This window comes from Haliotis asinina, chromosome 5, assembly GCF_037392515.1.
Source record: "Haliotis asinina isolate JCU_RB_2024 chromosome 5, JCU_Hal_asi_v2, whole genome shotgun sequence".
Lineage (NCBI taxonomy): Eukaryota > Metazoa > Mollusca > Gastropoda > Lepetellida > Haliotidae > Haliotis > Haliotis asinina.
Genome location: NC_090284.1, coordinates 12,799,621 through 12,827,340, shown reverse-complemented (window position 1 = coordinate 12,827,340; position 27,720 = coordinate 12,799,621). Strand labels below are relative to the sequence as shown.

General features: G+C 40.1%; 1 protein-coding gene across 1 annotated transcript; it reads right to left on the bottom strand.

Annotated features, from left to right (window-relative positions):
- Window positions 1–639: 639 nt before the first annotated feature.
- Window positions 640–18,880, bottom strand: LOC137283624 (protocadherin-17-like). Its single transcript, XM_067815217.1, has 7 exons — window positions 18,827–18,880; window positions 13,884–13,925; window positions 11,231–11,374; window positions 3,214–3,337; window positions 2,798–2,910; window positions 2,430–2,567; window positions 640–1,967 (listed from the first exon to the last, which is right to left on the bottom strand). The coding sequence occupies exons 3-7, from the start codon at window positions 11,258–11,260 to the stop codon at window positions 1,851–1,853; spliced, it is 522 nt and encodes a 173-aa protein (XP_067671318.1). The 5' UTR covers window positions 11,261–11,374; window positions 13,884–13,925; window positions 18,827–18,880; the 3' UTR covers window positions 640–1,850.
- Window positions 18,881–27,720: the final 8,840 nt, after the last annotated feature.

Here is a 27,720-nt window from a genome sequence, read left to right as displayed (position 1 = left end):
AGTTAGTATTACATGGCATGAGACAAAGTAAGTATTACAGGGATTCAATACAAAAGTAAGTTCCAGTGTTCTCATTTGTTAATGGGATTATAGTATCGTGTTGAAAAGAAATAAAAATTATGGGTTTTTTTGTTTTAAGAGTGGAGCCTTTTCAAAAAACTTTAAAACTGTTTTGTCCAGAGAATTAAAACTTGTATAAAAGTATTAACCTGCCACTGATCATTGTTGAATAAACAATCCAGAATCAAAACAAACGTGCAATATTTCATATAATGTTAAACCATTTTCTTTCATTTCGCTGGTATTTCTTCATCCATGTCAAGTTGTCTTGAAAATAGAGAAGAAAATACCGCATTACAAGAGCAACCGAATTTGTTCATAGTACTTGAAACTATTAGATAGGCCACGCAATTTTCCTGGAAACACAAGACATGGCCCCAATCACTAGGTAAACATTCTTTTCAGTGACACTCCACAGGTTATCATCGACAAAGTACAAAGTATTCTCATGCAGCTGCCTACAAGAAAATGTTCACTAAACAACACTTCACTGGGCTAATTCAAAATGTAACGCATTTTACATTGAGGTTTTTGAAAGGCGTGTAGAGGTTGGTATTCAAGCATAAGACAAAATGTTAAGGATGTCGACTTCTCCTTTATTGTATACACAACGTTTCTGGGTTATTCCTTGCCGAACGATAGAAGCCAATGAGTCTGACTGGTGTACAATATGGTGGCTGATAGCCTAATCCTATGCAAGAGCTGGGATAAGATACAAGAGGTAGGGATGAAGCTGTTACAGTGGATTAAGAGGTGATTGGTGACGCCGTGTGTCTAATTTCCCAGGCATTGGGTAGGTAGGTAAACCCATTTTCTCTGTTCATCTGTGGTGCTAATCTTTTGATGAAATCTTGCGTCGTCACCAATCATGGATGTTCGCTGCTGTGATGATTGTTGCTTGCCAGTCAGCGGAGTGTGACTGATTGCCCACAATGCGTTCTGGAAGGGCTGACTTGAGATCTGATTTCTCCACCGAAGTTTTGTGCTCTTTGAGCCTAAGGTCAATGGGGCGGGATGTCTCTCCTGCATGACTGCTGCCAAAGTCACACGATAGCTTGTAGATGAAACCCCAGCGCTTCTGAGTGGTGTTGGTTGAGGTACATCTACAACTGACCTTCAGAATGGTCTTTAGTGCTTTGTCAGAGCTGAAGGTCGAGGAGAATACCAGGGTCATGGTCAGGATCCTGGTTGGTGAAGATGTCTTCCTCCCTTCTATACCAGCAGAGTCGCCGGAAAGGGAATATAGGCCAGGGTGTTTCTTCAAAGCTGATCATGAGTAAGTGAGTGAGTTTATATTTAATGTCACCTCGGCAATACTGCAGCCATATTGTGACGATCTCAGCGATTAGCGGTGACAAAGGTTAACCCATGAAAAGCCCATGGATTTCCTGTTAGATGTCGTCTTGCCAGATGAAGTAGGAGGTCTGAGAACAGCTAGAAGCTAAATTATGACCATTAGTCAAAGTAGGTAAATCATTCATCGGTGACTGGCACAATGGTTAACTATGACGTTGTAGACCTGTTCACTTCCATTCCACTTTATGAAGCCCTCCACTAACTCCCTGCTAAACATGACTCTTTGAATACATAACCTGGACACAAGACTCATAATAGATAACATCGTGAAGTTAGAGTTAATTTCGAGCTGAACATATGATACATAATGATACACAAAATATTAGCAAATTAAATCAATCTTTGAGAATGGAATGTACCTCTGTGTCTGCATCAGCAGTAGTAACAGTGACAACTAGGATGTTGGCACCTGCTGTTCGCAACACAGTGGTGTCTTAAGGACGGGGGGCAAACACAGGGGCCGCATGGTTCCTCACAACGTTGATAGTGACAGTTGCAGGCTGGGCTGATGACAAAGGTTTGGCACCTTTGTCTGTAGCTTGGACTGTCAGCTGAAGAACATATAGGCTGGTTAGACAAACAGTAATTTGTTTACAATAACGCTACAGTCATTCTGAATAGAACTCAGTCATTACATTAAAATCACTCAGTTGAAATGTTAAATTAAACAATATCTCCTTAAACTGTGTTGTTGTTTTTATAATAACCAACACCATATGATTTTAACTTCCCCTTCAATCAGAAATATTGAATTATTTGGTTAAATACTTGTAACTATAGGCAAATATTAGAAGCAATTCAGTACTAATCTAAGATCAGTTTGTACACGGGTGAGGTAACGGTGTACTTCTAGATGTAACCAATATTTAAATGTATTATCAAGCTTTAAAAGGCATATAATAATTCAAACGCAAATTCAGTTCTTGATCAGATTCTCAAACTGCACATGCTTCACTGTAGTTACCAAGATCTACAACGTATGTGCCAGCAATACAAAACCCAAAACAACTCACTCTAAATTGATTTCTTCTGATTGGATCAGAAGTAAGTGAATGCTTCAATCGGATATCACCAGTGGAACTGCCAATCTCAAAGTAATAGAGTTGAACAGCATCTCCTACAAGTTCATACACCACTTCATTGTTGGGAGGCTGAAATGTAAGGTTTGATGTTTGTAATGATGTTCAAAACTAGATGAAGCAACGTTTCAACTGTAAACATCTACGTAAAACACCTGAGTTAGCTGGATGTTTTCAAGGGAGGTAATCAATATCTGCTCATCTCTATCTGTAGCTGTAACACGCAGGGTACACTCAAACACTGGGGCCGAGTTTTGCCTTGAAAAAAACTTCATTTTAAAAAGACTGGACATGATACAAACCATAGCGTCGTTATCTGTAGCTGTCAGCGTTACGATGTTGGAACCTGTAGGATATGTTTCTGGAATGGTCCGTTGAACCTCGGGATTAATGAAGACTGGGGCATAGAGGTTGTCTGCAAATGGAAGAGATGCCGCACATCAAGATTTATATATGTTAAGATGTGTGTCGATGTGGCGATAAAACTACCATCTTCAAGAGCCAAGACTAGGTTCCATGCCTCCTCTGAGCATCCGTAATAATACACCAAAAGATAATATTCACACCTTTTTCTTCTTGAACAGCAGTTGAACAAATGATGTCATGATGACAGCAACCTAACAATAATCAACAGTGATATATTTTACCCCCTTCACTTTTGACCGAAAGATGAACCAAGCCTTCTTAAATACAAAGGGTCGTTGTAAAGCATACTTACTTTTAGAAGGAGGTAGGGTGGCTTGTATTGTCAGCTGTACATGGACCAGCAGCACCCAGGTCAGTGTAGTCAATGTCGGAATTGAGGGCCTTGCTGCCATCACTTGTATCTGTGTAGGAGCTGACTGAAGTGGTAACTTTCAATATTCAGGCCACGAAAAGACAATTTTCACACTCCCAAAAATAATGGCAATGTTTAGTATCGGAGCGAACGTATGGCACCTTTCATCAGATTGTATGATTGAGTGGTTGCCCTGCCTGACACTTGTCAAGGACCCTCCATGTCAAGGGTTAATGTCATGTGCCATTTGGTTATGTCGTAAGCATATGTCAAGGATAAATGCATTGATCTAGTGATAATAATAATAATTCTCAGATCTAATTCACGTGTAAGCCATTACCATGGTAGTATTTACGCATTCCATGACAACGCTAATGTCTTAAAAGAGAACACTAGAAAATTGCAATAAATGAGTGATAAAGTCAGACGAAACGTCGCACAGTCCTTAATGCAATAGTATATTTATTTACATTTTAATTGCGAAATCAGGTTATGTTATTACAGGGGGCGTGAAGGTCCGTGGAAGAAAAGGAGTAGCATACAAGATGACAGCCCGAGATCACTTACAAAAAGCCAGCTGAAAAGCTTTATTTCAGACAGAAAGCTTTTGTCAGGCATTTTGATATCATCGCCACTTATGAATCAGCGATTAATCTACCCCACCATGAAACGGCACTTTGACAGGGAAAATCGATTTTTTAACTTAGGTGCCGTCAATATATGTTGATTTCAGCGAAACAGTTCAACGTGTATCTCCTATGATTTCTTTGGTTTTTGTAATAAAGGATCATTGAGCCTATTGCATCCCATGTTCTATGTACCTTTTTTATCTTCTTCACTGATAGCAGTTTTACTATAGTTTACGATACTGCATCTCTTGTTTCATCTTATTGTACTTGTCGAGATCAGAGAGGATTGAATGAAACTCCTCCCCCGAGTTTTTCTAAATGGTAAGTGAAGTGGAAATACGCTCATTTATAGCATCCAGCTTTGCTTCAGCCAGAACCCTGATCGTGCCATGTTTCAATGCTTTACCATTCAATTTGTGAGATACAAACACCAGCCCTGCACACCCTACCACACCAGCCGTTATTTCAACACCTAGAACTATAGGCGCAGCCATGATGGTAGTCAACGCCGCCGACACCAGTCACACCTAGCCCCATGCTGGTAGTCATAAGGGCAGTATCAGCACCATGCACGATATTGAAAGCTCTATGTTATTTTTTGTCTAGCACAGGGAGCATATCACGGTCTTGTTCTAATTGCCGTTTTACGTCACATATCTGTTTCAGCCGAAACCCGTCTACGGTTTCCATTGTCTTTTCTACTTCCTCTACCACAGGGTACAGCCATCCTGTTCATATAATATATGTTACAAGAGATATTTTAATTGTGCTTTACTTCATTTTTGCTCAATGTATTTGAAACTTTTAAGGTTTATTCGATTGCCTAGGGTAATAGGTGTGAGTCTGATTGGTAAGTCTGTATCAACAACAATCCCCAGGGGTTTTACTTCTATCGACGGTTTGGGGCCTGACAGTTGTATGATGATACAGTATTGTACTAAAATGCCTCCAGTGTTCCAAGTGTGCATCATCAACCCAGGTAAAAGTTGTTGGCCCTTATCCCTACCAGGGATGCCTACATAGAATTCTATGATGAGTGTGAAGTTCTGCACCATAGTTAACAAGCTCTCTCGATATATTGCCAATATTATGTTATCAGGGGGATCGTCAAACAATAGGCTAATTTATAAACCCTTATTTGGAATGAAAGACCCCATATAGATACCACTGTTTTTAATTTCAGTGACAAATTTATTTTTATCAAAAGAGAGGTAAGGTGTGGTAAGGACCATGTTGATCAAACACTTAGGTTCTTTAAAGTCTCTTACGCTCGCCTGCTTAAAACCCCATCTTGATAGTGTAGGACATACAAGGTGTCTTCTTTAGGTTCATCAACACCCTCCAGATCCCCTAGGTCGTTAAGCGTCACGTTGGGATGATGAATGGTCATTATTATATATTACTACAAGATAGTTTCCAATTGTTTTCTTGATAATCTCTCGGGAGTGCACTCCAACTCCATGAGATGTATGTTTTTTGGCAGGAAGATCTTGATGAGTGATATCGTGTCTTCCACAACCATGATGACTCCCTGCAGACTGGTGTGGGAGTTGACGTCCAACTGCATGTAAACAGTACAAACGTTAAACTGTTGTTGTTTGGTCCACCGGCGTTTGATTCCCACTTGTCGTCGTCGGTGAAGATGAGGGAATGTGGCTTTTTTAGGTGATGGCAAACGGGCTGCTCGCAATATCCTCCCTTTCGAGCAGTTTGCCCTTGAATGATGGGTGTACAGTCCATCTATCATCGCCGATGCAGACCAGGTCGAATCTAGTGTTGAAAGCCGTTCGTGAGGTATCAACTATATCACTTAAGCGTCTTCCGCCACCACCAATGAGGGGGACTTCAATGCGTTTGTTACCGTTGTTTTTAAACTGCAAGTCGTATAATTTACCATCTACTCCGAGGTCGGAGATCCCCATTTTGATGCATTTTACGGGGCCTTGGGCTTGGTCATTTTATGCGCAGCCTTATGCTGCGGTATCCTTTTTTCACAGGATTATGTTTTATATCTAAAATCGATATTGCTAACTCATGGATGGTGGCCCGAGTTAACTTCTTGTACTGCAGGGGTGAACACGACTCAGTTCTGCTGTTGTTGTACTTTTTCACAGGCACGGCTCTCAGTATCATGGAAGAGCCTGCTTGAATGGTGCTTAGCTGGTTGAGATGAATGCACAGCTCTCGGTACGACGCTAGGTTGGGCAACTTCGTGCCAGTAACGGTACTTGTAGGTTTTATCTCGTCCATCGACAACCTGAGCAGCCTCGCCAATGGTCGGTTGAGTCTCAAGGGGTTTATTGCGTTGTTGGTTAACACTGCTGTGGGTCGTATATCTTGAGTTCGGCTCCCAGAGATTTGAAGATCTTGCCACTTAGTGAACACATGCTGTAGTAGCCGTCAGTTATCTAGCTGTGGGTGCCACTGACGAACAGCTTGCTATTGTTGTTGTTGATGTTGGTCCATCGCGGGACGTAGGTGATATCGCAGAGTGCGACTTTGAGCTCCCCTGACGTGTTATCGATCACGTGCATCAGCTGAATGGACTCGCCGCTAGTTAATCCTGTAAGCGTCACATATATCCTGGAAATATGTTTATATAATATATATGCACCAAAATGTATTACCCAAAACAACGACTACATAAACGCCCCCGACTTCACACACACATGAAAATCGTGGTTGAGGCAGATTCATGGATGTGTTTGGACATCATAGGTTTTCGGTCACAAACGTGAAAACGGTCCACGCATGGTGTTGGCAGAATCAATTCAATTTCGCTGTGTGGTGCGCAATGACTGGATGTGGTTTGACGCTGACAGACACTAGACATGATGAACTGAGTAAATCTGTGTTTACGCTTCACGTCTGCTACCATATCAGACGTATTCTCAAAGAAATAAGCACACCAATACCTCAGGATAAGGCGTGGAATGCGAGAAACAACCCGTATGATAGACGGGTCTAAGAACGAGTTTGTAACGAATTCGGTAGCGACCCGAAGAAGGACTGGCGTTTGCCGGGCCGAAACGGTGGATTAGGTATTCCAATCGTTCACAACGAGCCTCTCATGAAAGCCAGCTACTACGTGGCTGTAAAGTGGGGTTACAAGTCATATCATTATTTAAAGACAAACGAGTGGGACGACCATTACATGCCTTTTGACGACAACAAGGATTACCACGTTTGGAGGTTTAAACAAGGGCCCAGTGATGATTGGAAAATATTTATGCTAGATACATCGAAGGGGTTCACTGGTGTTGGCACCATCCGCTTGAACGACTCTATTCAAACGTACGCGTGGGCTGTGTTGGCCCAGATGCAGACGCGCTCCACTATTATAGGTAAAGGAACTGCTTACAACATGCAGAAAAAGTTCGTGTCTAATGTGGAGGACACTATAACCAGCCGAGCTGATCTGCTGGTGGCCATTGAGTGATATCAGAGCACGTTGCAATACACCCGATCGAAAGTCAGCATGTTCGGCATTGTTCTGTACGTGGCATCAAGCGACATGCAAATGAGAATACAGAACCCAGCCATGGCAACAACAAATGCTCATAGATTTTGACACCGCCACGTGACCCCGTTTTACCAAGTGTGCTGAGCAGCCATGAGATGATGCTATCAAGGGTTCCGGGCAGGGCTTCGGTGGCCTTACAGATTTAGAGTTCATGCACACTGATGCTGTAGATAAGTATCTGAGAAGTTGGCGCATCGGTGTTTTCATCAACATTTAAGCTGGCCACCTCTATAAGCTCATGAACAACTTGGTGTTTGGTAAGACCATGGTGAATGTGAGGAAACGTGTGACAGTGAAGCTGGTTAGATCAAGTGAGGAAGACAAGCTCAGAAAACTGATAGCCAACCCGGCGTTCAACCTTAGCAAGATATTCACCGACGACCTGGTGGCCCTGCACATGAACAAATGCCACTTTAAATTCAACTAGCCTGTTTACGTGGGGGATGAGCATCCTCGATTTATCCAAACACCTGATGTACGACATTTACGACAACGGACTCAAGAAGCAGTATCCTCCGGATATCTGTGAAGTGCTGTATTGGGACATGGATTCCCTGCTGATGGGGATGTGAGTCGACGACTGGTACGAGGCCATGAAGAAACGCCTCGATTTGTATGACAAATCGTGCTTGGCAAGATAGACGACGAGTGTGCCGGCATGCCAATACCCGAGTACGTCGGACTGAGACCAATCGGTTCCCAGTTGTGCAGATCGATGCCCATCTTGTTGATCTCTGGATTGTCCTGTCCAGACTCGATTATGTACAGACCGCCGTCATACAGCTGAAATATTGCTGAGTTCGACGTAAAGGTAAACTCCCTCACTCACTTATGTTGTCCCAGCTTCGGCCAATCTGCTGACAACCAGATGACTTTTTTTACTAAAGTTGGCCATATTGTCCAAGACCAAGCGCTACAGAAATGTTTTCAGTCTTTCCTTCAAATGGTAAGATGATGTTTTGTATAGCCTGGACATGCAAGGCGTTATCGAACAATCGGAAGAGTCAACCTTTAAGTGCGGTATCGTGTGTTAATTGGTCCATGGCGGGCAGGCATCGCTGGCTGGTGCTGGACACTTCCAACAACCACCCCTACCCCTCCCCAACACACACACACGCAAGCCCAACGTCTCATCCCCTCTATAGGTTATGACATAATGCAAGCTCATCTACCATGACGACACGAATATATTTTATATGCGACTGTATTTCAGTTTTTAAGACTCAAACACTCTAAATGTATTTGCAATTTTCTGAACACCCTGAAACATAAACTTGGGTATTTTCAGAAGAGACATACTCCTGTATATTGTTATAAATAGGTAATCATGTACAATTCCTCGTCTTATAACTGTCGTATCATTATATAAAATATTTCCTTTAAATAGGTGAGCGCTTACATACACACTTGAAGAACAGGTTTTTTCCATAATAATTACATAGTAGGTCACACGAGGGGTTGGGCTGGGAGCTGAGGGTACACATTCCACAACGAGTGAAGCGTGGAAACAAAAAACGTGGAAAGAAAAAACCCACCCTAATCCTAAACCTAGTCCTACGGATCAAAAACATTTGTTTGTCTCTAAAGATGTGTGAGTTATAATTTACATTCACATCGGTAATATCTCAGCCATGTCGTGGCTAAAACAAGTTGTGAATTCACCTTAAATACATGTATATTATAAAAACCTGTTAACGGAGGACAGTAAAATCAACTATTTCAGAAGTCAAAGTAGCATCTATCTCTGAAATTGGATTTCAAATTCGAACGAGACAGTAATAAAACGGGCTATAGGTTGCCAACAACTGGAGGTAGATCACCATACTAGGGACCATGTGGCTTACAGTACATTTGATTCTTGCATGAGCTCCAGCTGGATTTATACCATCCCTTCAGCTGTTAGCAGTTTAGCAATGTAGCAATTTAACTAAAGCAATGTAGTTAACCTGATCGAGCCTATCCTATGTGTCCAATGCCTTTGTTTCTTTCAACCAATTTTACTAATATAGAAGTCCAATAAAACAGTAATTCAGATAAAATAAAATTTCCAAAAATGATTATAAAATTTCAAAATTGGAAATCACATAATAGAGAACGTGCCGTCTTATAAATACCTAGGAATCACAATGCAAAAATAATACGTTCATCTCAATTAAAAAAGATCTGGCTGAGAAGGCCATAATAATGGGACACAGTTGGTCACATGAGGGGGTTGACTAGGGAGTGGGGGAACACATTCCACATCGAGTGAAGCATGGAAACCGAAAACAACAACAAAAAGAACCCCCAGATAACAAACAAAAAATAAACAAACAAAACACCCTTATCTCAAGACTTGCCCTAATGATCATAAACATTTGTTTGCCTCTAAAGATGTGTGAGTGAGTTAAAATTTACATTCACGTCGGTAATATTTCAGCCATATCGTGGCTAAAACAAGGTGTAAACTCACCTTAAATACATGTACATTATCAAAAGCCTGTCAACGATTGACAGCAAAATCAACTAGAATATCACAGTATTTTAGATGTGAAAGTAGCATCTATTTCTTAACTTGGATTTCATTTTCGAACAACACAGTAATAAAATGGGCTATAGATTGCCAACAACTGGAGGTAGATCACCATACTAGGGACCATGGGGAGTTATAGTACATTTTCTTCCTGCATGGGCCCAAGCTGGATTTATACCATCCTTTCAGCTGTTAGCAATTTAGACACAGCTAGCCATACATTGAAAATACACATATGCTACGACTAAAATCAATGGAAAGTTTTACTGTATTTTGAATGTTAGGGGATTTATGTATCCTCTCATCAGGGCAATAATTTTACAGTACTTTAAAGTAATATAGCTCTCCTGATCCAGTCTACCCTTTTGTCCCATGCTTTTGTTTTTTCAACCAATTTTACTAATATAGAAGTCCAATAAAACAGTATTTTAGATGCATAAAACATTATCAAGGTACCATAAAACAAATTTCGGGATAGATACGTTCATGTTTACATTGATTATTTGAAATTAAAAATAACAACCAGGTGCTGCTTGTGGCCGCTCGGACTAATACCCACTATAATGCTAACCCATCTACTGTGACGACACAAATATCTTTTCGAACTAGCAATATGACTGTCATTTCAGTTTAAAAGATTAAACACATGTATATGCAATTGATTGAACACCCTCAAACATAACCTTTGGTATTTTCAGGTAAGATATATTATGCACCCGTTTAATCTTCTTAACAAGTAAACATGAACAATTTCTCACCTGCTCTCCAACGCTCATGTAGTGGTGCTCACGGCTGACTTCAGCGAATGTTTTGATCAATGTCGAGGCAGCTTGCATTGTCGTACGTACTTGAAGAACCGGTTTTTCAATTTTGGCGTAGTGTTGTAATAAGTGCTCCAGCCACATCGGATTCAGATATATGTATGTGAAGAAGTTACGGGTGTTCCCGATGTCATATTTTGACATGGATGTTAGGCCGTATCAGTACAAGCCGATCTTAAATCTTGCAAATAGAAAATAGATGAGGAAGCAAATAGAATTTGAATGAAGAAGAAGAATCAAACGAAATGGACCCACTTTCAACTTGTCTCTTAGACGTCCTCGATGCAAACTGTTTTGAAATTCAGTGTAAACATGAATATATCTATCCCGAAATATATGCATAATGGTGCATTAATAATGTTTTATGCATCTTAAATACTGTTTTATTGGACCTCTATATCAGTAAAATTGGATAAATTCCAATGCAATGCATATGATATTGCATATGATATTGCTGTGCGTTCCACTTCACCTTATTACAACAGGTCGATCGTGGATTCATCTCAGGCGACTCGTCTTGACATGCCGGCAGTTTACCGAAAAACCGGAAACTCCAGTCCAGTTTCAGGACGGTGTCGGCCTTCTCCCCAAGTTTGGATACAGATCTTGATTGGCACTTTGTGAGTATTGAATGCATGAAATAAAAATATGTTTACAGATATTTCTTACATGATAATGTTTTACTACGACCACTGAATTTATGTTTCATAGATCAGAAAACATTTGATACAAATCTTAGTCCTGCATTTCTTAGAACTTATATTTGGTTTACAATATTGTTGTGCTAATTAAATCATTCTCCAAAACTCTGTTGTCTCTGTTGTCTCTGTGTTTGGGATGTGCCGTTAATAGAAGAAGAAAGAAAGAAGACAAAAAGCTAATTCAGTGTCATGTGCTCTTACAGTTACATAGCGTAAAATGGTATATTAAAACATATTCCTGAAAAAAAATATTTGAAATAGCTGAAAAGGTGAGCACCCGGCCTGTGTAGGCCTATGAGACACCATAATACGCTAGTTAAAATTAAAATGTAGGTAAGCACATGTATATATAAAAAAAAAACATTGGACAAAAAGATCAAGTTAGGTACAGTAGAGTTGACTGAGGCGCAACCTCTGTTTATACATGACTTGTATACTAGGGCTGCTACAGGCTTACACAGGGGGTATTAGCTAATAGATATACAGTCCGGTTGGCCTCACTAGATACACAGTCTGGTGAGCCGGAGTGAGATGTAAAAAGAATGTTTGAGCAGATCATACAAATTTCCAAAAATCATACATCATGTCAGAGTGGAAGTTACAGACAATGGGAAAATGGATGTCATCCTCAATGCTGTTACTGTTTGAAAATTTATAGATTCTTTGTTCAGGGAGCACTTAGGATGGGAAAACCTACCTAGCTCTATTTCTTGGGGAAGGGTGCCACAGTTTCTAAGTGTTCCGAGGTGTGAACGCTCCAAAGAAGCAGAAACATAGGCTTCAGTATTCCGCGATTTATTAGCAATACACTGACCACTGTCATTCAACAGTTGGTGAAACCTGTCTTCACTCTCCTTGTGCAAAAAGAAGTGTTAGCAATAGAGAAATCACTATGAGAATTATCAAAAATATGTATAATAGGTAACTAAATAGACTGTACCATTATGTCCATTATGAACAAAAAATATCAGTATTATACCAGAATTTTCTGAGCTGAAGAGACCGTCTACTAACGACACTGGGAATTCTTGAAACGTTGGCTATGTGCCATAATCGTAGAATTTCAATATTTTGTGTAGTGTTTGGAGAGGACCAACCCATATCGCCACGTACCCCTTAGTTAGGCATCTTGCTATCTACGGCTAAGACAAATGGCATGCCCTATGTTCAACGGCGTTGATACGGGTGAACTATCCAGCACCCCAAACCGCCGAAGCATGTGACAAACTGGACGGGACAAAATTTGCATAGAAGGTGTTAAACACATCATAAAACATACCCCTACAAATTTAAATTTATGTCCGTAGCAGTGAAGCCATATTCCTATATATTTGTAAGCAGGAACATAGTCTATAACATTATCAGCAATTGAAAATCCACATAATGCTATAGGGACGGTAGTGTACAATTTTAGCTTTATTACCATTAGCCATCAAACGCTAGGTTGAACTCAATTCAGTCTATGATATGTTGTGGACCCTTCTCGCCCGGGGTCAGAAGAGCAATATTAATATTGTCAGCATAGAGTAATCATACTAACCATCTAGATGAATGCCACAATTCAAACTATCAATCGTACCCATTGAATCATTTATGTATATGGAAAATAAAGCAGGTGATAAAACACATCCTTGACGGACACCAGACTGAACCTGAACATGATCAGTAACGTTGTCATTTACAAAAACTCATGCACAAGCTTTTCATACATGGACTGAACAGCAGTTAAAACGGTACCATTTACACCAAACGTTAGTAATTTATGCCATAAACAATGTCAATTAAGTTTCTCAAAACTCTTCATTATGTCAACATAATAAACAAAGGTTGCCTGACGGGATTGTGTCTTTTTGTTGACAAGGGAAAGTGGGCTGTAAATATGCTCTTGGATTTATATCATCCCTTCAGCTGCAGGCGATGAAGTGAATTTTAGCCAAAATGACAGGGATACTACAATTAAAGTAGACGGTAAATGTAAATTACCTTTGAATACCTTGGGACTTACGTACCTTCTCAGGAGGACAATAATTTTACTCTACTTCAACCCCCCCCCCCCCCCCCTTGAAGGTACAGCCACTAACAATCCCAGTTACTAATCCAAATTACCACTCATAAAATATTTATCCATTTACAAATCTGATAACAAATCCAATTCTTTTAAATATGCGATAATTAAATGATAACTAACATTGCTAAAAAGATCCTTCATGGTTCGTGATTTAAAATACTTATCCCTTGTGATAGAATATTCAACACAGTCAAGCAAGACATGAACGGAGGATCCGCATCTTTCAATAGATACTCATGAGTATATCTAGTGTGCCCAATACGACATCGCCTTATGATGACCTCTTCAAATCTAGACTAATCCAAGTTGGTGTAACCAATGTAGGGTTTAATTTCATGTAATTTATTGACACCTACCTTTGTGTCCCATAAGATCCCGCATGTAAGATCGGATGACACCTTTATAATCAGAGTATGGAAAGAGAAGTGGAATGAGAAGATGCCAACGTGGCTGGGTAACCAACAAAAGATAATGCCGTATTGACCAGTAGCAAGATCATTATACAATTCAATAATCTCTACTAAAAGTGGATGTTTGGTAAAAAGACCTTTAATAGCTTGAAGGCACGAAAGAGAGTCTGAAAAGATTATATATTGCTTATATTTGGAATGTATATTGATACATATGTTAAGGCTATTAATATAGCGTTTGCTTCAGCTGTGAAAATTGAGGTATGATCTGGTAGTCGAGAAGATACTGTTTTGGATCCAACGACAGTGGCACAAGCCACTGCCCCACCATCCTTGGACCCATCTGTAAATATGGATTTATATGTATTATACTTACTTTTTAATTGATTATATTCTTGTCTATATTGTAATTCATTAGTTTCTGATTTCTTAAATATAGTCAAGGTTAGGTCGACTTGTGGCCTAACCAATTGCCAAGGAGGAGAAGACAGCAGACGAGAAGGAGAAATATGTCTAGGTCAATGCCAGCAGCAGAAAGGAAAGGTTGAATCCTTATCCCTAGAGGTGGAACAAGAGAAGATTTTCTGTTGTGCAGATCCTCATTGAGGGGATGGAATATACAGTGATATGCAGGGTTCGTCTGAATCGAATATAGTTTAGTAATGTACTGCAAAGATAATTTAATACGTCTTTGGGTTAAAGAAAGGCTCATCAGCTTCAACATAAATGCTGTTAATAGGAGAAGTGCGGAAAGATCCAAGACAAAGTCTTAAACCTTGGTGATGGATAGAATCAAGCAGTTTCAAGTTGCTTCGACAGGCCCCGCCATACGCGATGGAACCATAATCAAACTTTGATCGGATGAGTGATCTGTACAAATGAAGGAGGGTAGTTTGATCCCCTCCCTACTTTAAATTAGACACCATTTTAGGAGATCTAATGCTTTCATGCATTTGGTCTTCAAATACTTAATATGTGGTGAAAAGGTTAAATGTTTGTCGAAAATCAGTCCCAGAAACTTGGCTTCCTTTACAAAGGTAATGGGAGAGCCATCTAAAAACAGTTCAGGATCTTTATGGGGTTTATATTTCCGACAGAAATGTATACATTTGGTTTTTATCTGTGAAAACTTAAATCCATTCTCAAGTGACCATTTACGAATTTTATTTAAACACATCTGCAATTGTCTCTCAATGGTATGCATATTTTTACAACGACATGAAACATTAAAATCATCCACAAACTATGGAATCGTGTATACTTTCGAGAGACAATTGGCGTTTATGCTAAACAAAGTAACAGACAAAATACTGCCTTGTAGAACCCCCTGATCCTGATTATAATGGTCAGACAGGGATGATCCGAAACGAACGTGAAATTGTCTGCCTGCTAAAAATTGTAGTATAAAATGAGGCAAACGGCCTCTCAAACCAAAATCATGTAAATCTCTTAAGATACCATATTTCCATGTTGTATCATAAGCTTTTTCAAAGGAAACATACCCCTTTAGCCTAATGGACGGGTTTTTTTTCAATTGGCTTAATTATACTCTGACCCCAAGTGTCAGGACATGTACCGTTATCAAACCAAAAAATAAATCATTTGTGGAGAATGTCAGTGCATGCGCGGTTCTTCAGTGACTCAACAGGTAAAAAGTCCAGGCCGACTGCCTTCGTGTTTCGCACGTGCAACTGCTTTCTCAACCTCCTAACGGTGATGAGTTTACCTAGGTCACCAGTGTCAACTGAAATGTCACTAGTCACGAGGCGTGCTGACGAGGCCTCCCGTGCCTGACCCAAATATTTTTTTATTTGCACATATTTTTCAAGGTACTCGTCACATGTTACATGTTATAATCGACAAAATGGTAGGTAACAATTGCATGGTTGAAGTATTTCCCAGAGAGTATGCAGGGTTGAATTCAAAGATTGCTATCCTACTTGCACTAGGTGCAACCTATGACAAGAACCCAGCTGCACCAGCCAAATTCGAAAACTCCAGTTGTAGAGTAGTGTGTAAAACATCACAGGTTTCGGTGTATATAAACTTGATGCAGTTACCATCAAACCATAGCAACGCGAAGACGAAGCTGACCCTTGCTTTCCTGAATTGTGATAGGCAAGAAGTGTCTATGAACAGCATTGTTTCGGCGCCATAGATATTCAAAATGTAGGAGAAAGAGGTACATATGTATGCTTATAATGTTAGACATATTGTAGATGTATTTCTCAAAGATTGACTTGCAGCTTGGGCAGGTTAGACTCATAAGTAGGTATATTTGGAAAAATTGAGCTGCACCAGTGCAAGTAACAAAGCATTAAATCAAGCCCTGATATGTATTCACCGGTATGTGATGGTGGTAATGTCACAAACATACATGTATATTGTTCTACAGTTTTTGCTTATGTTCTGTGTTAGATATGAACTATATCCAAAGCAGGTAGTATATTACTAGGCAAATAAAGTATGTAGTGATGACAAAAAAATTGTAAACTGTCAAAATCATCAAAGGATCATTTCGATTTTACTTTAATCCAAATCGTATGATTTGTGGGGTAAGTTTAATTCTTATTCCAGCATCAGACATGAGCCACGCTTCAATTTTCTTCCAAAATATATTTATCAAATTACAGTAAAAAAAAGTGTAAAATAGTTTTATTGTAAAATTTCCAATAGCTACACAGGGATGAGTCACTGGCTTTTATTTTATGTTGATAATAGTTTTTGCCTAAGATATTGTTAATAATTTTCATTTGGAACCATCTCAATTCTGTGATCTGTGTACATCTAAATGGAATAAGGTTGTAGGTTCTCCAATTCATCAATATAGCGTTTGCTTCAGCTGTGAAAATTGAGGTATGATCTGGTAGTCGAGAAGATACTGTTTTGGATCCAACGATTCAGTATGGTTTTCCATTTTAACTTTGAGGCCGATTTCTTGAATTTTGACGGGAGAAGAGTGATATAAAACAACTTGCTACCCTTATCAGACAGTAGCAGTTTATGAATGTAGTAAGATGCTATAGGCAGTTTGATCAAAATGTGGCAAGACTGATTTTATTCTTTGAGCAATAACAGCTGAAGCTAACTAATAGGAAACATTTAGGAAGGAGATTGGTCTTCAATTTGTAAGAAATTGATTAGGTCTTCTTCCCTTTGGGATACAGGTTATAAGTCCTTGTTTTAGAGTAATAGATAATCCACTTGTATCAAAAGAGTAATTAATAGCATTGAAAAGGTATTTGTTGAGATCCTCCCAGAAAAATATGTAAAATTCAGAAGGGAAACCGTCAGGCCCAGGGCTTTTCTCATTTTTTGTTCGTTTTAGGGCTTCAAGCAATTCTGCCGTAGAGCTTTGACTTTCTAATAGTGATGCTGTGTCATCATTTAAGGTTGGAACAGTGATATCTTTAAAAACTTCGTTTAAGTCAACATCTGAAATCCTTCCTTGATGAATACTGAATGGTTTCATCCCGTATTTCTAAAAGAAGAGTTTCCCAAAGAAGGCTGTCATTAACTGTATAATCATCTTGATTATTTGGATCTGGTCGTCTATGTTGTTCTGACATATTCTTTATCTCTTAAAAACTGTTTTTGAATTTCCAAAAACCTTTTCCTCTAGTTCTGTTAATTTAAATACTATTTCTACAGGTGAATGGTCTGATTTGAAGGCTTAGGTGATGTTACATGATTCTACTGATGCAATAAGATTATGTGAAATTGTTTGATAGGAGTTTTTTTGTCTCCATGTAAATCCTGTTTTATATGGATTAGCTTCACGCCAAGGATCTTTTAGGTCATAATCTTTAATTAATACTGTTTTTTTTTGTCTCTGGGTTATTGATATGTTTGTAATTATATGAATCCATTTGTTAGTTTTCAACTAGGTTCCAGTCACCGTTTCGGATTGTGTAAGGGTTATCAAATTCCAAAATGATTTTATTTATTTTCTGAAAAAAAATCAGGGTTGTCCCCATTTAGTCCATAGAGTGTCAACAGGGTGTCAATAGTAAGCTATAGAGTGCCAACAGGGTGTCAATAGTAAGCTATAGAGTGTCAATAGGGTGTCAATAGTAAGCTATAGAGTGTCAACAGGGTAACTTTATTTCCATAGTACATCTAGACCCCGGTGATTTCCACTATCTTCAGATCTAGAATTTAGTATATCTACATCAAAGGTATCAGAAAACAGGATACCAATACCCCGATTATTACTTCTAAAAGAGCTAAAATAACATTTGTTGGAACCCCATTCTTGAGTATCCTGTAGACAGCATATTGATGGGTTTCTGTTCCCAAGATGTCTGAAAATTTGTCTTCTCTTAAATGAGTCACTGAGGCCTCTACAATGTGCCGTTATTATTTTTAACGTTTCAGTCATAATGATCTAAGTTATAATGTATCTAAGTTATACTCATATAGATAGGAGTAGAACATGGAGTATTATAGTAATGGTCGAGTGAGCAAAGCAGTTGGGAAGGCCATGTGCGTAAGTACCGTTTTCTGTTCGGCTTCTCGGAATTTTCGCTATAGACCAAAAATGTAATCAAAGGTAAAACAACATAAAATAAACCTTAGCTTCACGAAAATAAATGTTGCATTTCTGGTAGTGATAGCTTCCATACTGACGTCAACCAGGTCGGGGAGAACCGCAAATCAAGCTATAATGGTTAGATCGAGCTATAGTTGTTCAAACGAGCTCTAGGGTGATAGGCCGATCGAACTATAATCGCACATACATGGAATGTACAACTTCAATCGACTGACACATGTGTGAATGCAAATGCACTCAAAAGCCAAGCGTTTTGATACATGAGCTCCTAACGACCGAACTCTATCGACATTTTCACTTTAAAGAAAAAGTAACAACCTGAAAACTGAAAATATACCTGAAACGTGCAGACCGACCTCGCGATAGGCTGAACTTCCTGGCTGCATGAATTCCGGATGGGATGGAGTACTTGTTGATAGAGTATTTGTGTGATTTGCACGAACTCGACAAGAATAAACAAACAGTATGGAAGCCCAGTAGGGGACACAACTCCCTCTCGCCCGAATACTGACACAGTTGCGTCGTTGGCAATAAAATAGTCTTACTGTGTGTTTTAGCAAGTGTGTTGTTATTTGCACATTGTCCTGAGTGTGTTTTGGAATTTGTTTGTGGATTTTGTTGTTTGTGGTGCATGTGAATTCTTTGCAATTCTGTATCAAGTCTAGTCATTGGCCACATACCCACACTCACATGGAGCCATACTCAATACTTGTGCACAATATGCCGAAATTCGTGCATGTGAACCACTCACGATGGAAGGGTAAGGGAGCAGCATTGAATATATTGAGGTAAGTTAGAACTGATGCAAGAAAAACACTTTGAAACATTTGTAAACATTTATTCCTAAAATCATAGAAACGTCAGATGAACTCGTATGCAGTGACATAGTGACAAGGAATATATACACCTGGAAATTAATCAAGCAACACCCCAATTTTTTCTATTGGAGCAACTTTGAAGTGTTCTGACAATCAAAATATGCCGGGTTGATATAGTTTGACACTTTTTTATTCAACAGACGATCTCTGACAAACAACTTAAAGGGAAAAAGTATCAAGACTTTGCTTTATTGCAACGAAATCCAAATTCTTAAAACTGTCTTAAATTCATGAAAAAATGGACACAATTTACTATTCATCCACAGACGTTGTTGTCAGGTGTATTAACACAAATGTCACATGGAAAGAAAGAACAGTCATCTGAGAGTCTGCACACCGACTTTCATCAATATCTAGTGTGTCCTCCCTGCGCACGCACCACCGATTCCAGACGCCTCCTCATTCCTTGGATGAGTCTCCGGATCTGATTCTGGGGGATCCTGTTCCACTCCTCATGCAGGGCAGCCGTCAATTCGTTGAGATTATGGACTGGTGGGTCTCTCTGCCTCACACGACGGCCAATAAAGTCCCACAAATGTTCAATGGGGTTGAGGTCAGGGCTCATGGCAGGCCATGGAATTCTGTCAATTGCATTTTGCCGCAAAAAATCATTTACAGCATGCGCCCTGTGAGGTCTAGCATTGTCGTCCATAAATATGGGTCTCGTTGCCAGAGGATGGTTCTCAAAATGAGGTACCACAGCCCTGTCAAGAACCTCCTGTTGGTAACGAACACCGTTAAGGTTGCCACGGATGGTAATGATATCCAACTTGCAGTTCATGGAAATGCACCACCATACCATAACGGAACCTCCCCCAAAGGCCACAGTCTCCTGGATGTTCCGTGGAGCCATTGCTGTGTTCCTCTGCCTCCAGACCCGAGTACGACCGTCCACCATGTGCAGCAAGAACCGGCTCTCATCTGAGAAATGGACCTTCCTCCAAGAGGCAATGTTCCAGTGCAAACGGTCATTACACCAGGCCAGTCGGGCTGCCTTATGGGCTGGAGACAGTCTGGGTCGCTTGATTGGCCTCCTTGCCCGGTATCCTGCAGCTTTCAGACGATTCCGAACAGTCCTGTTCGAGATGGGTCTCCCTGGAAGCCACTCCTGTCTCAACCGAGAGCTCGAGTCGAAGGACCTGCGCCGTACAAGTCTCAGTAAAGCTCTGTCCTCCCGGACTGTGGTCTTCCTGGGTCTTCCTGGTCTAGGCAGGTCTTTAACTTCATTAGTGGCCCGGTATTTTTTCAAAAGTTTTGAAATTATGGAATGATGTCGTCCGATTTGAGTCCCGATTTGTCTTAGAGACATACCAGCATTCCTCATGCCGATTATTTGCCAACGAGTGGCCTCTGATAATTTCCTACGTGCCATGACATTGAAATGAATGAAAAACCGAATGCAATCGACAACCTGCGCTTGTAAACACCCCAGGGAAAAAGTGCATTTTTCGAAAGTTGAGGTTAAAGCAATGCACGTGCGCTGTGCAAGCTTCACGCGCGTCATATCAACCCATGAAAAGCTCATGCTGTATGTCAATACATCAAAATTGAATAATCAATCATCAAAATTACTTCGTTAAACTTTGTTAAGTTTTTATGTGTCTTTGAATTTGGTGTTGCTTAATTAATTTCCATATGTATAGTTATTGTTGACGAAATAACATGATGAAGGGGCTAGGATAAGTCCCGAAACGTCGTGAAAATAAACTGAAGAAGTTGCTAGCCATAAAAGTTGTCCTGCATTGCTGCGCCAACTTCTAAATGCCTTTGAAGAATCACAAATGACATGATGTTGCAAACTGTAGATGGCTACGGACAAAACTGTGTGCACAATGGACATGTGTTCCCACTGTACGTATGGCAGTTGAAGAATGTACAAGTACACACATGAAAGAACAGTAGTAGTGATAAGTATGAGTGATAAGTGACGGAAAGTCATAGCGACAATAGTTATCGGTATCGTGGGAAAGTGCTACACTGATAGTCATGATGTATAATACGCCCACTGCAAAACCTGTCAACAAACGACCCTCTGTCGAGGATACAGTATACAGTCACAAACAATAACAGTTGTCAATTTAAACTACAAATCCTAAAATACTTAAGTACACAAATGAAGTAATCAAAATGAATGAACACTAATTCAACAATTTCATTGTTGTTACAGAAGTGAATACCATATATGTACAACGGGATGCAGTGTATTTACAATATAGAAATCTGTACAATTGCGATAGGTGAGTGCCTGGCAAACTCTATAGGTCTGGCTGTCTGGGTGCAGCGTTAAGTCCCGGGTGCATCATCTGAAATTTAAAACACATGATATGTAAGTCATGGGGACATAGGCATCAGGAACATATAACATTATAGATATAATGGTGATACCTTTAGGAAGCCAATGTTTATCAGTTTAGAAAGAGGAAACTCAACCCTGACGGAAAGGAAAAAGGAAAAAAAAAAGTTGAAAACCATCAACCGGCAAGGTCTCAACAAGCCATATAGCCGACGCCAAGGCAAGAGCCAGCTGTCTGAGTGTCCGCAAAAGAACAATAATGAAGAAGGTAGTAAATCCACTCTGTGAATATTGTGTGAAATAGTGAATGAGTTGAGTTTTTACGTACTCAGCAATATCCCATGTATGAGGCAATGGTCTGTAAAGAATCGACCCTGGACCAGATAATCCAGTGATCAACAGCATGAGCATCGATATGCAGAATTGGAAACCGATGACATGTGTCAACCAAGTCAGCGTACCTGACCACCCGATGCCGTTAGTCGCCACTTACGACGAGCATACTTACCTGTTATGCAAGCTGAGGGTGCTGAAGGCCTGTTCCACCCCGGACCTACACGGGTCTTGCATGAAATAATACAACTGACCTGCACGTTCTTGGGCTTCCTCCAGCTCCAACACCTCTGCCAGCGTGTCGCCAGCCTTCTTGAGGCCTTCATGTACTCCCGTCGCAGAGAAGTAGCAAGGTCATCTGCACTTGCATCGTGGATGCGGCCAATGGTGTCCTCTATCAGACCACACAGCTGTCTGTTGGCCTTCTAGGTGACATCAGTTGCCGCCACCCTCTCGCCAGCCAAGACGAAGACACGCTGACACGTCATGATGAGACCCTAAGGGTTTTCCAGACTTCGTCTCCTCAACGTACTTCTCCTTGTTGTCCTGCCAAGTCTTGGCGAACGATGACAGATGCATGTCATATGACTTCGCTCCGAGAGACACACGAGGACGCGTTGACATGGGGGTCCCAAGATAGGCTGACTGTCGCAGATGTGGCGCCAGTGACGTGTCTCCCTCGAGAGGTCTACATGGTAACTGTTGACAGTGGGCCCTGTCGTCACGTGATCACGGATCTGAAATATATGTGGTGTTATCTTCCAGATTGACGAGCTGTACAAGAAGACAGCCACAGAATGTTATATTCATATGGTTACGGCATCCAAACAAAATTGGAAATACTCCACGCCCAAGCTTGGAAAGACGAACTCGCTGTACGTAATGGCGTACGTGCCTAAAATGTCAGAAATCGGTTCATAAAACAAACATACTGTTAGAACAAGACAATCATTGAGGAGTAAGTTCGTGTTTAGTTTTACGTCGCACTCAGCAACATTCCAGCTATATGGCGGCGGTCTGTAAATAATCTGAGCCAGGCAATCCAGTGATCAACAGCATGAGCATCGGTCTGCGCATTTGGGAACCAAGTCAGTGAGGCTGACCAGCCGATCCGGTTTCCCGTTAGTCGCCTCTTACGACAAGCATGGTCGCCTTTTAAGGCAAGCATGGGTTGCTGAACACTTATTGTACCCCGAACCTTCACTGATGAAGCGTGTCCCCTGACAATGTATGTAATGATTCTCGACGTTATTTTTCAGGCGACTCAGAAAGTGGTACAGGGATTGTACTGTTGGAGTCTGTAAGAAGTGGTCATGACCAGGGAATATGTGCAAAAGTGTTGTGATGACGCTGATCATGGCCTTGGCATCGTAGCGGATGCGCCAGTTACGTGCCAGGACTTGGTTATCAAAGAAGGTGACAATGTCACCTTGAACAGACACTTTAACAGCCACTTAGCTCTGATTCTTGACCCATTTCAGTATGCTGTGAAACGAAACAGCAGGACGTGATTTCGCTATTGCATTGCATGCACTTTTGCTACCTGTGATGTGATATACAGTAAGATTATTCGCAAAAGATAAAGGTGCATTGAGGTTGGAATTTCGACAATAATAAATTTGTTCTACAGAAAGGGCGAGACCATAAAGTTTTATGGTGTTACCAGCCGAAAGGTTCATTTGGCACAGCGTAGTCAGAGAAGACATCAGGAGTTTATTGACATGCTGAAGCCACGGGCACGCCTCATACGTTTGCAACAGGTTGGCATCTTGATAGTCCTGGCAAATGTCTTGACTATGGTCAAGTACATCCTCTGCAATGCGATCACCTATAGCTTCAGCAATTATTTGTAAGTCTGCAAGGGAAGAGTGACCATTTCTTATTGCTGCAGCAATATCTGTGGCAGATGTCTTGACTGCTGTTCAGATTTATCTGTACATGCTGTACACAGATATTGGTGTTTCGTTGATAAATATCCAGCAGCAATGAGGCTGACCACTGTACCTCTTCTTATCTCACGCCATGACAACTTTAACACTTTGTATGATTTATCAGTTGACCAAGTGTCATGTTGGTTGCAACCACAACTCATGTTTCTACAGCCTGTTTTCCTGTGAGCGTCTATAAATATCACAATAGCCTTACCACAAAATACCTTTATCATAAATTACGTTTATCACATGTAAGGTTTTTCACACAGTAGCGTTATCACAGTAGCGGTTTATCACACAAACGTTTTATCACAAAATGGGTTTATCACAATTTGACTTTATCACAGAAGGGTTTATCACACAAACGATTTGTCACAAAATTTGTTCATCACAAGTTTGTATTAGTTGTTACTACAGTCTATCGCAATGTCACGGTGTATCACAGTTCTTTTGCTGGCCGTTCAGATATGACCTGTCGTTAGTTTTCTATACAAATTTCAGGTATGTACAATGATGTAATTTATTAGGATTTACTGGACAAAGTCAGACAGTTGACCGACACAATCTACAATCTGTCTCTTATCACAGTTCTGTTTCACCTATATACAAAATAAATAGCTAACACAGACTTACCTTTTCCGATATATCATATATATTGCACGGTTATTTGTTAGTTACCAGTATGAATGACTAGTACCTTGCTGGTTGATACACACAGCATCACAGCAAGGAATTAATGCAAGGGCCAGAAATTGTGACAACGTTACTCAAAGTGTTGAGCGATCCGCATCATTACCGCTAATGCAAGACGTTGACAATGCGAAATGACCACGTGTTTGGACAATGCTATACATTTATAACTTCTTGAAACCACAGGCAACCAATCCTTGGCTGAGTTCACATGAGTTCACATGCACCACAAACAACAAAATCCACAAATAAATTCAGGACAACGAGCAAATAACAACACACTGGCTAAAACACACAGTAAGACAATTTCTATTGCAAACGACGCAGCTGTGTCAGTATTCGGGCGAGAGGGAGTTGTGGCCCTTACTGGGCTTCCATAGTGTTTATTTATTCTTGTCGAGTTCGTGCAAATCACACAAATATTTTATCAACGAGTACCCCATCCACATCGGAAGTCAAGCAACCAGGAAGTTCAGCCTCTGGCGTGTTCGGTCTGCACGTTTCAAGGTGTATTTTCAGTTTTGAGGTTGTTACTTTGTAAAGTGAAAATGTCGATAGGGTTCGGTCGTTTAGCAGCTCATGTATCAAAAACGCTCGGGTTTTGGGTGCAATTGCATTCACATGTGTCAGTCGGCTGAAGATGTGTGGTGCACTGCCATGGCCGCAGTGCGGAAAGTTGTTCTTAAAGGGCCACTTCCATGTATGTACGATTATAGCTCGATCGACCTATCACCCCACAGCTCGTTTGAACTACTATCTAACTATAATAACTTGATTTGGGGTTCTCCCTGACCTGTCAACTGGCGGTACTTGCCAAGTAACTTGAACCTAGTTCGTCTTGACTCAGGGAAGACAGTGCGGTCACATTTTCAAAAAATGATACATTATAGGAAGAAACGCAGGGTAAACTTATATCAGAAAGTAAATGTCCGATTACCTGATTGTCAGTTTATGCTTTTGTTAATTCCACACCTTTGTAGCCATATGTGCGGGTGACGTCAGATTAAATTATAGTTTATAGGTGGGTCACATATTTTACAATCTACCTGATATAGATATATGTGCAATAAGTGTGGATAGTTTCATCATAGAGCAGAGAATATATATCACACAAAGGTGTGCCAGATATTTCACCTTCCATAAGATGTAACTAAATGGGCACCCGTCAACGGCCACCTCCTCGTGGTGGGTGCTGGCTAACGCTGGGAGCCGTTCACCCCCGTTGTAGGCCCGGGGGTATATTTGGTCCACCAACCCGTTTGCCGTGGGTTGTGGCCCTGTGCCGGCGGAGAAAGGGATCCTGGTGGTTGATGGCAATATGGGACTGTACCTTTGCTATGTGCATGGACCCCAGATGGATTTACACCATCCCCTCAGCCATCGGCGATTATACTGAATTTTAGCCATTATTAAAAACAACAAATATACTACGATTAAAGGTTTGGTCGTACTAAATTTACATAGAATGTTTTGGACTTACGTACCCTCTCAGGAGGACAATAATTTTACAATACTTCAACCCCCCTCGAGGGCACAGCCACTAACAATGTCAGTTATTAATCGAGACTAAAAATAATATTATATATTTAATTATTTGCAATTCTGATAACACATGTAATTCTTTTGAAAAAGCAATAATTAAATGAGAGCTGGCATTACTAAAAAGACCCTTCATAGTTCGTGAATTAAATTACTGATCCTTGTGATGGAATACTCAACACAGTAAAGCAAAATGTGCTTGACTGTGATTCTTTCATCACAAGAGATAGAAAACGAAGGATCCTCACCTTTTAACAGGTATACATGAGTATATCTTGTATGGCCAATACGACATCGTCCTAAAATAACCTCTTCAAATCTGGACTGACAGCCCAAGACAGATCTAAAGAGGTTATTTTACGACGATGTCGTATTGGCCACACAAGATATACTCATACATACCTGTTAAAAGGTGAGGATCCTCCGTTTTGTATCCGTTGTGATGACAGTCACGATTAAGCAAATCCTGCTTGACTGTATTGAATTCTTCATCACAAGGGATAAATATTTCAATGTCAAAACTGTTAAAGATCTTTTTACCAACATTAGTTCTCATTTAGTTATTATTTTTTTTAAAAGAAATTGATTTCATAACTGAATTTTGATTATTATGTTCTGTAGATTGGTAGGTTAGATTAGTAACTGAATTGTTAGTGGCTGTATCCTCAAAGAGGGTTGAAGTATTGTAAAATTATTGTCCTCCTGGGATGGTACGTAAGTCAAAAACTTAAGTCTATGTGAACTTACCAGGCTTTTTAAACGTAGTGTTCTTCTTGTTCTAATTTTAGCTAACTTTACTATTATTTGAAAAAGGGTTTGCTAATGTGACAAACACTGATATCTGAGAAACAAAACCACACAACAAAAGAATGGTGCATCATCTATCTTTATTTTGTCCTCACTTGTCGGTGTATGATGATTTCATTCAACCTCCATATCTGGGCAAAGAAGAACAAATAATAAATTAATTGAGCCATCTAAAATAATGTAACCAAACAAATGTGGTAATAACAGCATATAAAAGAATCATGCAACATGACACACATAAAAATAAGAACACAAACATAATGGAGGCTGATATAAAGAACACTTTAAATGTTTGACCTCAAAATTATGCACCTAAAATTATATTATCAAATAATTTGATGCATGTGAAGAAAACTGATCTGAAACAAATATTGTCACATATTTACTACAAATAAATATTGCCACATATTTACTCTAAGTAATTGTTTTTCTGAAATTTTGGGTGACATAATTCACAACTCACATGATGTAAATAAATGTTCAACAGTGTGTCGACAGCTCAAACATAGAGCAGAGAAGATGTATAACACCCAAAGGTGGATGCCATATTTACAGCCCACATGATGTAAACAAATGTTGAACAATTTGTCGGCAGTTCAAACATAGAGCAGGGAATATATATAACACGCAAAAATGGGTGACATTTGAAACAGATGAAAGTTGTGAGATATGTAGAGTGGCAAACACTCTCTCGAACTTCAGGTAAGCTAGATGTTTACTCAATGGGGTTTCTTCTAGACCGATAGACTTCCGTTGGGGT

What these genes read in the sequence shown, in the direction of transcription:
- LOC137283624 (XM_067815217.1), bottom strand. Translation starts at nt 11,260, where the DNA reads ATGAATCCACGATCGACCTGTTGTAATAAG. An exon ending in CACCCTACCTCCTTCTAAAA is followed by an intron (nt 2,911 to 3,213) that starts GTAAGTATGCTT and finishes TTCCATTTGCAG; the next exon opens with ACAACCTCTATGCCCCAGTC. An exon ending in CTACAGATAACGACGCTATG is followed by an intron (nt 2,568 to 2,797) that starts GTTTGTATCATG and finishes CTTACATTTCAG; the next exon opens with CCTCCCAACAATGAAGTGGT.